We start from the raw sequence: 16675 nt of genomic DNA on the forward strand, positions 1-16675 counted from the left end.
AATTTTTGGAAATAGGAATGTTTTCAGATTAAAATGTTCTATATTTGTAATTCTCTGGTTCAGTGTCAGAGAATTCTTTTCACTTAATGAGTATCTTAAACATGGAGAATTTTGCAGATCATCTTAACCAGGATTTGTAGACGTCTTCCCAATAGTGCTTGTTAAAGTACATACTTGGCTCAGCATTCACTGCTGAATCTTGTGTATTTCCCTTATGCTTGTCCGCACAGAGACGTCACTTCATTTCAATTATGTTGTTACAATTAAAGTGTGGCTGAAGTTATACTGATTTTTTTCTGATTCCTTTACTTTTTGGAGAGTAAAATAAACTAACCTTGCATAATGCTTTTTTACAAGACTGTAATATCTGTATGAGTGGTATTCTACTAGTGGATTAATTACAAAGTTTTTGTTTGTTTTTGGTTTTGTTCATTAAATGGTTATAATGGAAGAGCTTTACAGTGTTGAATAAGCCTTAAAAATTTCTTTCGCCTTCTGCCCCCCCCCCGCTCACTTTTGTCTGTATATGGTCACACAGGTCTGTCCTGTGAGGTTTTTATTCTCCTCAGGTACACCCTTCTGTGTTGCTTTTGGGCCAGAATCTTCCTTTGCATCTGCTGATCATGTGAATATGGGTGTAGAACTAGAATTTCAAAGACCTTTCCGGATCGTGATAATGGTGTGCTAAGAGAAAAAAAGCAGAACTGATGATCAATAGACATGCTAATTAAAAGACAAAAGAACAATGAAGTCCATTTCTGTTTAAGAGGAGACATCAGAGTTTTAAAACAGACATGTATCAAAATATCTCATCTCCAAGTCATAACTGATAGTGCTACTTTGCTGAGTGCAGTGTGGATGAAGATGATCCATGTAAAATCCATCTCAGGAAAATCTTCACTGTGATGTTTTTCTAAGAACACATGAACTGCTAGGCCTTGTCCGCTTTGCAGGGAACTTGATGCTTCTGGCCCTTTGACATTTCATTGCCTCCCCCCACCATATGCTCTTCTTTACAGACTCAAATGCAAATTCAAAAAGAGAGCGCTTGATTCAAAATGTTCAGAATTGCCATTGAAAGCCTATAAACAAAGATACTCTTTGGCACTCTTCATATTATTAAAACCCCGTGCACAAATGTTTCAGGTAAAAAATGCTTTCTGAAGCAGTCAGGAAAGTTTGGTGAGAACAATTAATCCTACACAAATAATTTTCTTTAGAGATGTCAAATGTAGACAGAAGGCCACTCCATTCCATAGATCTGAACCACCTCTGTCACAGACGATGCATGATCATTCTCCCAATACTCACACATACACAGTAGCTTAGACTGGTCACTCAGGTTGAAGGTGAACTTCAGAAAGACACCTGGTGTGTTATGCAAGCCAATCCTGTCTTCCCTACTGCATGACAAGGTATTCACCAAGATTTATGGAGCAACTCTGCTGGGCAATTTCTCCCCCTCTTAGCTTCTAGGAGTAAAAACTGTGAAATGGCAGTAGAGGATGCTGCTCTGAAGCATGGTCTGGGGAGTCTCTCTTTCTGCTGACTTGCAAGAAGTCAATGCAGACTTGCTTGCTATCTTAGGTATGTAAAGTTGAAGAGCAACCAAAGCTGCTGCTTTGCAGGAATGTCTCTGTTAAAAGATGATTTCTTGGTATATTCTGAGACTTTCTAGGAAAAAGATAGATGCTGTCCTCTATAGCTAAGCAATGAAGGTAACTAGTAAGTCTGTAAAGTTAAATCCTAACAATTCTGTTCATTCTCCATCTCAACATGAAAGCAAATACTACCAGTTTCTGGACCAACAGCTTTACATAACAAAAAAAATGTTAAGAATTAAAAAACCCAGGCACCTAAAGACAATGAACTCTGGATTTTTTTTTTTTGTTTAAGAAATTAGAAGAAAGCAGACTGAAGGGGCTCTGTCCAAACCAAAATTATAGGTTTTGAACTGTTTGTAAGAAATAATCATCTGATGGCCTGGAGCCCTGGCAGTCTCAAACCTGTGTTTGAGAGGGTGGGGTGAAATGGTGCTGCCTCCTCCTGTGAGGACTGATTATTAAAAATAAGTCTGGAACCACTGATGGAGACAAGCTGGAAACATGGTAGCTGGTGCCATTGGTTGTATCTGTGACCCATTTGTTTCTGCTGGTGACCAAGACTCAGAAAAAAGCGTGAGGATTTTGATGACAGACGATAGATGAAAAATCTTCCACCATTCTTCCTGGTCCTAACTATACAGTAGTTAACTTATGCTCTAGGTTTTTGTAAATGAAGGTGGTTTTTTTCCTGCTCTTAATAAAACTGTAGATGTTTCCTCATAAAAAAAATTGAATGCAGAACAGTTTTATCTTCATATAGTGAAGTAATTCCATTTAACTTTCTATAGGGCTGGCCTTCGCTGTTTTGTCTTCAGTCCATCCAGTTTTTGGTTTATATGGCTCTTTCTTCCCTGTCATTATTTATGCCATATTTGGAATGGGACGTCATGTTGCAACAGGTAAGTGTCGATTTCCTAAAAACATTTTCAGAAATAAGAAGTTGGAAACTGAACTTTTTTTTTATAGGATTAATGGAAAGAAAATTATCTAAGACTGAACAGAAATAAGATGTTTTTGTGCTTCTTTTTACAACCATTTTTTACCAGTTTTTAAAGACCCTCATTAAGAATATATTGGAGTTACTCCTGCCATTATAACTTAATATTGTATTGACACTTCCTTTGTAAATGTAGTTTACTAAGGGCTTTTGTATTTTAACTCTGCTTTAGATATCTGCTTCAGGCTACAATTTTAACAAAGGGCTCAGCCAACAAGGTATAGGTGAACAGGAATGAAAAAGGCTCGACAGCTTCTTAAACTGTAGAAAACATACATTTCTTCTCACCTGTCTAAAACACAAACCCTGCATGTCTCAGAAAAAAAGCTTTCTGTGCCTGTTACCTGCTATTGTATTAAAGCTAGAGATTCTCCCAATAAGTTCAGTGCAACTGCAGTCCACTTGCAGAGCAATTAAACAGGCAGCGAAAGATGCTCCCTGGCTACTATGCTTGTAGTTATGAGTTGCTTGTTTACCCTCAGCAGAGCCAACAGTAGCTGCAAGAATTGAATGACTTTGATCTCCTCATAGGCTGGTGAGTGCTCTGTTTCTGACTCCAAAGAAACCAAATTACAGATGGAAGTTGGAAATAATGATCATGAGATTGAAGCACGAATTCTTTGGTGTGCGGGAGTGGGCACTTGATAGCCTCTGAAGTTTGCAGGAAGGATGAAACAGGCCCAGTAGTAACAGACGGTAGGACTGGGTAAAGGGAAGCAGCCTCTGTGGTTGTCAGAAGATTTAAGCAGACATGAAGTAGGTTTTCCTTGTGGAGGAAAAAAAACTCCTGAAAGGAGGAAAGATGGTTCTGGGTAATCACACACAAAATGAACTCTGCAGAATCTGATGGCTCGAGTGTATGCATTCGAGTGCCTGCAATGTTTTAGTATGAAGTTAGCCACATATTTTGAGCGCCTTTTTTGTTAAAAAATATTCAGTTAAATCATTAAAAAATTGCTGAACAGCTACAACTTGTCTTAGAGCAAAAGGAAAGCTGAAGGTTTGTTTTCCCTAGAAGCGTAGAAAGTATTTGAGCCTTTCGAGGTCCGGGAAGGATCTGTGGATACTGTTAGTGACCTGATGCTGTAATACATGATGGAATGCACTAAGCTCATGTAAAAAAGAGGAGCATTTGAAAAAAAAGTGAAAATTCAGAATCTGGAATATTATTTTGACTCTTGAGTAGGGATAGATTAGTATGCGTATTAAAACATGAACCTATACCAAAAAGCTATTTCAAAACTGAATAATTTAGCAGTGTATTGTCAGCAGTTTGTTGGTGTAAGATTATTAGGAAGACAACAATCCATCATATGATCATGTGTAGGAAAGTAGATAAATAAGTATCTGGCTGACACAAATGCTAGTAATGAGAACAGATGATAAAATGGGTAAGTACAAGCTGTTAAGTAAGTCTGATTTTTTTATCCTTGGGAGGGAATACCGTTCAGGGAATGTTTTGCTGAGTCCCAGTGTTCCATGGCTGCAGATTATTGCACAGTCCTTAGTGTGGAAACCTGTTCCTTTCACAGGTGTCTTATTCCAGAATTTAATCTTAAGAAAAAAAGGCAACAAAACAGTTCTCTTGCAGTCATGAAGAATTTTTTTGGATAAATGTGTGTGTGACATATGCTGTTGATCCTTTCAGTAGAAATGTCTCATGCAGTCATCCCACCAGCCTCAGTTAAGGCGTTATGGTGTGCCGGCTGAACTGGAGCTATACCACCTGCCTCAGATCCCCAAATGCTCCATACTTCCTCACGTACATCGGTGAAAATCTCTTCACCTACCTGCATTTTCTGTAAGATCAGTGGGGCTTTCCATATGTATACAGGCTATAAAAGTGCCCTTTGTTAGTGAAGTCAGTCATGTTAATATGAAATGGAAAATTCATCAATGGCCTAGTTCTGTCAACTTTTACTCACTTGAAATGTCTCTTCTGTGAGATAGCTGATGTACTTTAAAAGATTACTCACCTGAGCAACTAACCACTACATCTTTTTCTTGACTCTCTTTGGTATAATTGATCTTGGAGCATCCTCTGAGACAGCTTCTTCTTTCATAATACCACATACAGGACTTTGATTTCAGATAGAATTTTGTGTAAACACTTTCAAATCCAATGTTATGTAAACCGTTTTTTTTTCTTAAAAAAAGTAAAAATGACAGAACAGGTTTAAAAGAAAAAAGAGCAATCTGAAATGCAAAATATCTACAACTATCCTGAGTGTTACTGCAAAAAAATGTGTTGTAGGCCCAGGTAAAATGTGTATCATGGTTCAAAAAAGAAAGTGTGATTTAAAAAAAACCCTTCATGGCTCAATGGGAAAATTAAGGGGACTGTCATAAGGAAGGGTTTGGCACTTGAAAAAAGGAAAGCTTGGCCAAATGATGTGAGCGGGAAAGCCATGAAATGTGGCAGGTCAAACATATGCAGGAAGTCTAGAAGGCTGAAGTGAGGAATTTGGAGAATGCCATGGAGACGATGATCAAACTGGTAGTTAAAGGTTCTTTAAAGTACATCAAAAATCAGGACACCAGGAAGAAAATTTGTGGGACACCTTTCTGACAAAGGTGTAACGGGGATGTTCTGTGACAAGACCACAGGATTACCAGTGTAATTTCACTGTCAGAAGGGCTCTGGAGGGAATCCTGGGAACTGCGGACTTGTCTATAATAAAAATAAGAATACTGAAAAATATTTATAATCAGAGACTGTTGGAGAGGACTTAATACGACTCCTGTAAAGGAAAATCCTACCTCGGGAACCTCCTAGGGTACTGTCTGAGCGTCAGTAAGCACGTGGAAAAAGGAAATACTTTGAATATAAGATATCAGAATGGTCAAACAACTACTGATAAGGTTCCACACCAAAGGTTACTAAAGAAACTAAGTTGCCCTTGTGATAGAAGAAAAGTCCTTTTATTAATTATTAGCAGGTTAAAGGATAAGAAGCAAAAGGTAGGGCTTAATGGTCATTTTTCAGGGTGGAGTTGTCCCTGGTAGGTTCCCAAGGAATTCATGCTGGGAGGTTTACTCTATGAAGGCCAAGGTGAAGGTAGAACCGTGTTCACCAGGTCCTGCAACAGTAAAAATAAGGCGAGCTCAATGAAACTGGTGAGAGATCACTTTAAAAGATTTTTAAAGTATAGCTTCAAGAAAATACTACAGCAGATGGTAAACCCCTGGAACCTGCTCCCAGATGACATTGTGGAGGCAGAAAATACAAGCAGGTTCAAACAGAGTTTTGACAAATTTGTGAGTACTAGTCCATAAACAAAATTTAAAAGGGATGGATAAGGATGTACTTCCTTAACACAACAGCTATGGATACTGGGGGTTTATGGGGGCAATGGCCTGCAGGAAATAGCCAGGAATGTGCGCTTTCCCTGGGTAACACCTTCCATTGCCACAGCTGGAGGCAGGAGTACTGGGCAAGATGGACCATTGGTCTGGCATAATATTGGCGTTTCTTATACTCTTAGAGCTCTGCATGAATGTATTTGTGCTTTTTAATATTGATTTATCATCCTTATTTATCTGTGTGTCATTAAACTTGCTTTACCTCTCTTGGCAAATAAATGTTTCTCTCATAATCTGCCTCCATTTATTAGAGTGCAGATTGTTGAGTTTTTGTACTTACACATCTGCTAATTATAATGGACTAGGTACTATATATATAGCATGAATTAATTGCCCTAGAAATTTGAATGGTGAACACTTGGGATTCTCAGACAAAAAGCTGTTCATCACATCTGGAGTGAGTTAAAAGCATTTCTGATAACTTGAAATCTTTGTGAATTGTTGTGCTCTAGCCTCTTTTGCTAACACGTGTAAATGAATGCGCTCACAAAAAATTTTATGTTTAATTCATCTGTACAAATGGTATTTTACATGAAGAAATGCGTGTTACGTAAAAAGATTACCTTAAAAATTGTTCTTATCATGACAGGAGTGCACAAAATGGCACTTTTACTCATAACGACCAAGTTTGGAAAAGGAGCCATGAGTGATGAGTACAGACAGATACAGAATTATTGGTTATTAATATGTGGCTTTTTTTATAGGAACTTTTGCTTTAACTTCCTTAATATCTGCCAACGCAGTTGAGCGTCTTGTTCCCTCAGTCAGCACTAATTTCACTACAAACAATAATTCAGGAGTTTCGGGCCTATCGGAATTTGAAATGCAGAGGATCGGAGTTGCAGCAGCAGTTTCGTTTCTAGGAGGAATCATTCAGGTCAGTGGTGAACACATAATCTGTATGCTACTTACGCATTGCATTTGTGACAGCTATGACTTTTGAATAAATTTTTTTTCCACTTCTCTGAGAAAAGCTGACCATGGGTCTGGTCCAATGTTCATGAATGATGAAATTAATGTGTTTTAAGAATTTGCTGCTCCTTTGTTGAGATGTAGTAATTGTCTGTATACATGCTCCTAGAGTGTTACAATATGAAGTGAAACCACATTCAGTCAGCTCTGATGTAATATTCAGTTGCTGTTGGTGCTCCCTTTCCTTCTTGAGAAACAAAACATGAATCAGCTCCTGGTAAGCACTGACATATTCCTGAGGTATTCTATTGCTCTTGGCTTGAAGAGAAATACTATGTAATATTCAATAATTAAAAACAGTAGGGAAAACATCTTTAAATTCTTGTTAGATTTCACACACCCATCATTAAAGCAAAATAAATTAGTAAAACAGATGTCTCCAAAGCTTATTCAAATGATCAGAGGTCTTTTAAATTTCTTCTCTTTTCCTGTTCTGACCACAAGTGCTGAGTTCCTTTATCCATTGCCAGTTGCTTATGTCTTCAAAGAAGGCTTCCCTCTTTCCTTGTAAATATTAAAATAGAAGAAACGTTCCAACATTCGACATTGCAACACCTCCTGGGTACCTGGCCTCCTGAAAGAAACCCAGATCCCTGTGCTTGGTGCTTTGGATCCCTCTGCCATGTGAGGATGAGTGAAGGAGCCCAGAATGGGATCTCAAGTGCCCTGCATGCTTGGCAGGAACTGGGACATTTGCTTGTGTTAGTAGGAAATATGAAGAAGCGTGGACATTTCTATTGCATTTTTTTCATTCTTTTATTGGTTACAGAATTATGACTTGGGGTAGCAGCATGAGGGAAACCCTACAGACAACATACAGAGTAGACCTGATGCTGATTGTGTCTGTCTGCTGCATGGGCTGTCCCATTGCACCAGCATGTGCAACATAACGCTGCATCATGTGCGGGGTGCTTGTAACAGCAGAGTCCTCTGAGCATGCACAGAGCTCTTCGTGTGGGAGTGCTGTGCTCACAGCCTGACAACCTCTTACGTCATCCCCAGAGAGGTTTGAGTGTTAAAGGCCAAAATGCCTCGAGCGGGAAGTTAGTGCCTGTATTTGATCTAACTTCAAAAACCAATGCAGAAATTTCTTGCTTAGCTGATGCAGAATCCCATTAGGTGTGTAAATCCTCTGGACCTCTTACTCTTTCATTCTGAAAAAGTTCTGCTTTTTCATATGCCTTCAGCTGCACCAGCTGACTTATCTCAGCCTATGTCCTGTTTAAGCCTGACTGGAATGAGAAGAACTAGAAAATCCTCTGCCTGCATCTTCAAAGCAAGTCTGATAGGGAACTGTGCCATGTGCATGGGCTCCTCTCCCAGGGCAGTAATGTCACTTGCATTAGAGTCCCATCAATACAGCTGGTGCTAGTAGTGCTGTCACTAGTCCTTTATGCGAGTTTAATGGTTAGAGACCAGATTAAAATATTTATTTCCTAGAGGAGTGTCTTGAAGCTACCGATCCCCGATATTCAAGTGAAAGTCTGGATCAAGGCTGTGATTAAACTTTGTCATCATCCCAGGTGCTGTTAAGCGTGGGAATCCATATTTCTCATCATGATTCCAGTCTCCTGGCTAACAGCTGCTGCAATTCCCAGATAAGGTGACAGGGCAGATCTTGCTGGTAATGGAGAGCTAAGTCAGTGACCTGCTTCTACTTGTCGGACTAAACTAAAAATTAATTAATAGTCTGGAATAGATGAAACGAACTGCTGTTGGTTGCTTTGTGTTTTGTGAAGACCGTAAGTGTGCATTCTGTGTGAGGCAAGCTCTGAGGAGGCCCTGTGAATCTCAGTGCTGTCAAGACATGAAATAAATTGGTATTGGTTTCCGATCACCAAGAGCTTATAAGATTTGAAATTTGGGGCTTAGCTGCCTAAATTTTTCAAGCAATTAATTTCAAATTCCTGAGTGTTCATAAAAGAAGGAAGATATTTTGTTATCTTAAGAGGCATCCTGATGAAGATATCATAGTATCAAAACAGAAAATAAGCAAACATAAAATAAAAACTGTAATTACTAAAACCATTTAATATAATGCATTCACAGAGACTACTTCATTTTTAAAAGCAGAACGGAAAGTATAATACAGATTTTATTTTTTTTTTAATGTTTATGTAACTGTTACTCTATAAAGATAAACAGGGCATGGAAAGCTAATCAAGTTGATGGAATTATTCTTTCATATTAAATACCTCAGAGGTATTGATGAGGAGAGGAAGTAACAGAATATAACAGATACCTATGGAATGATTATGGAATTGGATGATGCCTTTACAGCATCAAAAATCCTCAAAAAAAAGGTTTTGGGTAAGATTTTTTTTTTCCTATTAGTACATTATACATGCAAGCATGCTTACATAAATATATGTGTCTATAAAAAAACCCCAACATACTAAACTGAAAATCAACATTAAATTTGCTGAATAAATAAAGGAAAGCTGTTTGCAGTTCAAAGTGAGAAAAAAGTAATTTTTACCTTAGAAAAAAAGTTGTATTCTCTTAAGAACCACAGTACTAAAGACTTTAGTTGTGCTACTCTTCTGTAAATGAGAAATGGCTCGTTATTACACTCGTCTTCTATATTTTTACTGGTAAGATTTTCGGCTACTGCATTTTAAAAACTTACATATAATTAGTTCCTGATGTAAAGTATTGCAAAGAAAAAACGTTTCTGGTTATCAGGAGAACAAGTTTACATGGTCTATTATCAGTTTGCTTAAGAATGAAGGAGCACATTTGAATACAAATTGTGTTTTTGTAAGGCTAATATTCTTGTCCAAAGCTTTGTTTCCCTGTGGGGAAAACCATGCTGCGCTGTTCTATGTTATACACAGTTATTCAAGAAGTACAAACATGAGTCTTTATTATACAGTGACAATCAGGAAAAGAGTTCATTTTTCTTTCACAGTGGAAATAACTTCTTGCAGGTTCATCTTCTGTATCTTGAAAAGGACAACTAGGCTGGATGGGAGTCCTGGTTCTCACAACTACTTTACAGCATGCTATGTGTTAGTCCAGAAGGACCGCAGAAAGAAGTCTTATTCAGGTCCTGGAGTGAGGAAAGCTCACTCCACACAACATCAGAAGCTACCAAACACTCTCAAGCCACCCCCAGTGAACTTAAGTTCTGTAATTCAAAAGACCAAATCTCCCAATTATAATGTGTATTGAAACAGGTCAGTTTTAAATCGGTGACTCAGTCAGGCTGAACTGTCCATATTTGACTGTTGGTCTCCAGGGAGTCCATAGATGTCTTCACTTTTGCAACCTCTGGTTTTGAGATAACCAACACAACATACTAAATGAGAGCTCACAGTCTGTACTGTTCCCTTCCAAGAGATATTCCCCATGGCTGGCCTCGTTTTCTTAGCCTGTGCAGAAAATGATCAGAAAGAGTACCACCACTTTTTGTTCGGTTTAACAGTGAAAAAAAGCCTCACTTTCCAGAATGTAGAGTTGTGAGGGATTTAAAAATTCATTCTCCAAAACTGAATTCATGCAGCAGGTAACATGATACCAGCCTTTCAATTACTGTGAACAGAAAGTTTGAGATTAGTGATTTCCAAAGAGCTGTTAAGTGACAAAAATTTTTGTCGGCCATAAAGTTAGATTGACTACACAGTGAGAGTGGAATTTTAACAATAATAAACTGAGCGCGTTGTCATGGGAAGAAAGTATTGAAAGTGGACAGGAACCAAAAGGTCTTGAATTAATGAACATAGAGGGCTTTGCTTTTTGCAATTATTAATTTCTCTTCTCCTGGCTAAATCCCCATTCTCTTCTACTTGTCAGAGTAAAATTATAGAGCAGTAAAGACAGCTGCAAGAAAAGGTTCCCTTTGTATTATCTTTTTTCCATTCTGAACTTTAGGTGGTTTTTTTTTCTAGCACTTTTTTTAGAAATTCCACCTTCCACCACTTATGTCTAATCACTGGTTTACATGATCTTTTTGCCTTTACTGTGCATGAACCCATGGCTGCTTTCCCTCACTTTCTCCTATGGTTTTTTTTTTCTTTCTCTGACAGCTCCTGATTTCATTCACATGAATTTAATCAAGAATGTGTACGTGGTGAAAGCAAAATTAATCTCAAGGAGTTTACTTCTTAATGAGCCTTTTTACATGGTGTGATGTACTGAAAAAGCTGCACAAAGAAACTAGAGCCCTGTGCCTTTCAAACCATTTTTGTTACAGTGACTGTTCTCTCTCTGAGATATTCCTTTATCCTCTAGGAATTAAATTTTGAAAAATGAAAAATTCGGGATGCAATCCTAAAATATGTGAAATTTTTGTTCCTTTTACAGTTTAAAAAAAACCCAGTATTAGTACAAATAATGAAAAGAGAAACCTTTTTGCCTTTGGCATTTTTTGGTATTTTAATTTTTGCTGTTCTGACACTTTATTGTCAGTTTCTCTGTATTTTGTCTGCATTAAGAAGGAAGAAAAATCAGACAATATATCAGAAAATAAGATGGGAAACTCGCAAAAATAAGCATCATGACCACAGTGAAGATAAAGTACAGTGTTAAAAATTTCTTTAAAAATATTGAACTTTCTACATTTCGGTTATTGCTTAGTGAGTGAAAGACTTTATGACATAATGCAATCTGATGCAATTGTGTGCTGTTAGCTCAGCTTAGTCTCAAATGATGTTTATCCAAAAAGCAGTGGCAGCCAAGCTATATGCCTGTTGCCCAGCATGGAGAGTTAACTGGAGAGTTGACCTGGGCCTGTTTAAGTATATCTGTCAAGAAAACTCACATGCAACTAGATTTGGGAGGCTTGTTTCAAAACAACTTTTTGCCCCCCTCTTGTTCTAAGCAGTTTCTGTACATTACTGGTGTTGCAAGGACAGCAGTAATTTCCCATACCTGCTTATGCTGAAAATGACACCCTCCTCCTTGGACATTTTCTGTTATGGTTCCTTCATTGTTAGATATTCACCATGGAAGATATATGGATGCACATTATATTTATTTAACTATAATGTAAATAAAGAGTAGGATGTACATGCTGATGAAGCAATGCCTTTGTTTCTGGAAGTCCTGAGCTAACTTCTGCGATAAGAAATGAGGGACCAGGTGTAATCTGCTGCTTCTTTAACTGAGTGGTTGTAGAAACTGTCTACCTGAAACCATACTCATGGTTTGGAAGTATTTTACATAACCCATGGTTATAAACAAACAATAAAAAGTATGTTTGAAATGTGACCCTTCAGTTACTACCTGTGAAGCATCCCTCTAAAATGCTGAAGATTTCAAGTAAAAAAATTAAAGTAAAAAAAAAAAGTACATATAAGAGTGGTGCTGAAGTTGCTAAGTTCTGTAGTCACGACACCATTTCCCTGTAATTCTCCATAACAACTTTCTCTGAAATGCTAATATTGACTAATATTTCTCTGTGATATTATGTAGTTCACAGAATTGTCTCTGTGGTTTTGATTTTACAGATAAATAAACATCCATCTCATTCTCTGGAAATGAAGCTATTACACAGTTCGAAATTTCGCAGCCATACGATACAAACTGATTTTAGAAAACAAACAAAAATTCACTAGGGAAGGGAGAATTTAATTCTTAGTAAATTTTGATAGTGAGCAATATTTAAAATATATGAATAAGCATGCTGTTAGAACAAATAGCTAAACAAAATATCTGAAGTTAGTAATTATCAGTTTTAGGCCTGACTAACTAAATTACTATTCATTGAGAGTATAGCAGCTATTATTATTATTATTGGTGTCCAATCTTGAATGGCAATCAATGTTCTGATTGTTGATACTACAGAGCTGTTTTCATGCTATTAGTGGGAAATAGGAAAAAAATCTTGGATTTAATCTCTCCGATGGAAGAGGAAATTGTTCACTAGAGGTTTTTGTGGTAAATCAAAATCCACTCACTTTGGTATTTTTTTTTCTTTTGTGCTATTATACTCATATCTCATTGCATACAGGTGATATTTACAATGAAAAAATAAATGGTGTTCAGGTGTAAAGAATGATAACATTTGGAGATTATTCTTTTAGCTTCAGAACGAAACAAAATAAAGCAAAGGAGACTGCGATATATTCCACAAGGATGATATTTAATATGGTGAACACAAAATAATCCTCTTAGAAAGTATTGTAACAAACAACTCTGTGCCAAGAGCAAGTAACTTTTCAGGCAGAAGAATAGCAACCGCAAAAGACTATAGAAGTTAGAAACTGCTTTTTTATCTAATCAATCTGCAGAACTCATTGTAAGGAGAGAGAATTTAAATGTAACTTAGTAGAGATCAGAAAAGGATTAAGTATCAGGCAAACCACAGTAGCATCTATAGGTATGTAACAACCTCATTCAAAGAATTGAGAGGTATCAAATCTCATTCTTCAGAGGAGAAGAGTGATTGCAGTCTGGGATAAGGCGAGAAAACACAGTAGGACACAATAATACTTTGGATACTTGTCCTATATTCCTACAAAGTATCTACAATAGTTGTAGATTCAGTTGTGGTTCAGATTCCTGGATTAGAGAGGAATATCATTCTTTTATTATGCACCTGTACTCTGAAATAACTTCTGTAAAAGTTGAAACGAAGCTGAAATAATCTTCAAGGTCAAATATAGCTGAGCCAGAGTCTACTCTTTTTTTCTACCAGAGAAATCCAATTTGTACACAAGATTGTGTTTATGAAATTGAATGTTAAATTTTTCTTCCTGTTTTAAATTTCTGATTGTATACAGATATTTTGCTTCAAGTTAGTTCAAGTATTTCCCAAATGTATAGGAAGCAGATTTTAAAGGGGTTTAAAATAGTTTACTTATAGTAAAAGTTTATAACGTTTGTTCATACAGAACACAGAACTACATGTTCCTCTGTAAAGAAGATACGTAATTTTATACCCTCCATTAGCTGAAGCAACTTCTGTCACTCCCTTAAGTGAATACTTTCAGAACCAGAACCCCGAATGTATGAAGCTGATGTAACTAGAGACAGTGGTCTGGCAATACTTGGTGCATTTGCTGTTATGATATTGTAGCATGAGAGCACCAAGTATCATGGTATATTGAACCACATGCGTAGGGTCAGTGGGATATCAGGAAGCTGAGGGTCTGCGGGAGGAGCAAAGCGGTTGTGTGACCGCGTGGGAAGGGAAAACTGACGGCGCAGCAGCCTGGGACAGGGCAGGGCTTCGCGAGATGACGGAGCTCTCACCGTGAGACTCATCTCTCTGTAGTTTTAGCACCTAATGAATTTGGTAGCTGTTGAAATTACTAATGTTGAGAATCCTGATATTGACATGTTGGCAATCGGTAGGCTGGACCAAGATACCGCCAGGCTGAGTAGCAGTGGAACAGGAATGAGTCTTAGCACCATCCTCACCTTTTGAGTTGATTTACTTCGTGTTGCTGTGCTGAGCTGATGTTTTTATAGCGTTCAATGTGCTCACATATTTGAGTGGGAGACAATACTAAACATTGCATGAAGACAGTTTCTCTGACTCCACTTGTGTTATTAGACTAATGTTAGAGTCTGACAAACCAGTGGTGCGAGTAAGACAATGCAGGTAAACCCACAGAGCTTCAATGGGTTCCATGTTCAGCTATAGTTGTCCTTCAAAGGACTTTTGCTTTTTATCTTTATCTAATTTATCTTGCAGTTTGTTAAAAGGACCCTGGCTCATTGTCCTATCGCCAGGAAGCTGCATTTTATTAGAATTGCTGATACTCATGCCTTTGTCTTTTAGGTAGCGATGTTTATGCTGCAGCTGGGCCGTGCCACTTTCTTGTTAACAGAACCAGTGATAAGCGCGATGACAACAGGGGCAGCTACACATGTTGTAACTTCACAAGTGAAGTATCTGCTGGGAATGAAAATGCCATATATATCAGGACCACTGGGATTTTTTCATGTGAGTTCAGTAGAAGAGATGGGTTATTCCATTAGCGAACATTTTCTTAAATAACTGCGTTATTTGGCTATATATGTGTAAGAAATTGGTTATGCATGTGTGTGAATGTACAGAAGATATAATACCAAAACCTTCATCTTTCTAGGTCTCTTTGTAAGAACAGATTAGGAAAACTTGATGAAGAATTAACAGGAATTGATCTTATTTTGAAAGGATATTGTAATCATTTTAAAATATGTGTATTACAGCATCAATAATTCTCTTTATTATCCTGAGCGATTACACACTTGTACAGGGGGGGTTAACCTGTTCTAGATCAACCTGTGGGAGGGATATATCCAAATATCATTCTAAACATATTTTATTCATATTTTGCTGAATGAAACCTGACCATCACTGTGGTAAAAGAAAATGACCCATGATTTGTGGCGCTCTCATGCAAAAATTACCCTAGATATGTTACTTATTGCTTTATGACATGATGTTGCTTTGCCATAAACACAGCAAATGTACAGCTTTAAGATAATTTTTATAAAATGCATACAGCCTTTCGTACAGTACCATGGTTACTCCCTTTGGACAGTAGATATTGTTGGCTGAAACCTTAAAGGGCAAAGTTGTATAATCTTATTGCATACAAGATATGAGAACATTTTGTTTATGGTAACTTATTCCAGCAAACTCTGAGTTTAGGTGCTGTGTGCATAATCTCTTGGCAGAAGTATCAGTAGTTTTACAATACTATCTGCCAAAATTATATTTTGCTCATAATAAAACTTTATTTACTTGCTGAGGTGATATTTACATGGCACTGATAGCAATAAATGAGTTGATTACCAGATGAAGTGAGGCTTCATCTAGTTAGGTACTAAATTAGGACACCTTATTTAAAAGCACTGACAGTATTTTCTTGCACTTCTCTGCTCTTTATTTTTTCCTGTTCTGGGAAATTTGTTAATATGAACTCTGTGACAAGAAGATGTTGCTTTTGAGAATGTTATTTCATAGTATTTTATAAATTTGATAACATTTCATATGGACAATCCATTGGTAATTTTTTTACAGGACTAATTTATTAATGAGAATTAGAGGCATGTAATAAACACAAGCAACTGATCTTATAGGGACATAACTACAAGTGTCATAGCCATTTTTACGAGTAGTCAGTTGGCCTGTGAGACTATTACAAATGATTCATCATATATTAAAATATTTTTTAATTCTTTAAAAACCTTTTCATAAATACTTTATGATATAAAAATTATATTGGCTAACCTCTTTTTATTCATGGAGTTTCCATGGAGACTACACTTACATATAGGAATATTGTCATCTTGTAGAGCTGACTGGTGTTAAGTACCACAGCCAAGACATAATCAAAATGTACATTATGAGCAATAATAAAGAACAGCAGTGATACAAAGACATATGTCCACATTGGTGTGCTGATGATATCATAAATGAGCTCATTCAAATGCTTTGAAAGAAATCTATTCCCTTATCCCTTGTATTTTTTAATGTATCTGAAACAAGTTCGTTGCCCTTCACTCCACTTTTGAAATCAAACCCCTTTGAACATTTTCCAAAGAAAAATTTTCCTGATTTTTTTTTAAAGGTAGAATTGTGTCAAATCATCATAGAATGATAGAATGTTTTTGTTGGAAAGGACCTTAAAAACCATCTGGTTCCAACCCCCCTACCATGGGAGAAGGGACATCTTCCACTGGCCCAGGTTTCTCAAAGCCCCATCCAACCTGGCCTTGAGCACTTCCAAGGATGGGGCATCCACAACTTCTCTGGGCAACCTGTGCCAGTGCCTCACCACCCTCACAGTGAAGAATTTCT

General features: G+C 37.3%; 1 protein-coding gene across 1 annotated transcript in view; it reads left to right on the plus strand.

The window, feature by feature from the left end:
* The first annotated feature begins 1520 nt into the window (after positions 1 to 1520).
* Positions 1521 to 16675, plus strand: part of SLC26A7 (solute carrier family 26 (anion exchanger), member 7) — a 52616-nt gene continuing 37461 nt past the window's right edge. Inside the window, exons 1-4 of the mRNA XM_009698957.1 lie at positions 1521 to 1587; positions 2384 to 2503; positions 6669 to 6841; positions 14666 to 14830. Coding sequence (XP_009697259.1) covers positions 1521 to 1587; positions 2384 to 2503; positions 6669 to 6841; positions 14666 to 14830 — 525 coding nt within the window. The remainder of the gene's footprint in view (positions 1588 to 2383; positions 2504 to 6668; positions 6842 to 14665; positions 14831 to 16675) is intronic.

This window comes from Cariama cristata, unplaced genomic scaffold (genome assembly GCF_000690535.1).
Source record: "Cariama cristata isolate BGI_N322 unplaced genomic scaffold, ASM69053v1 scaffold2934, whole genome shotgun sequence".
Classification (NCBI taxonomy): Eukaryota; Metazoa; Chordata; class Aves; order Cariamiformes; family Cariamidae; genus Cariama; species Cariama cristata.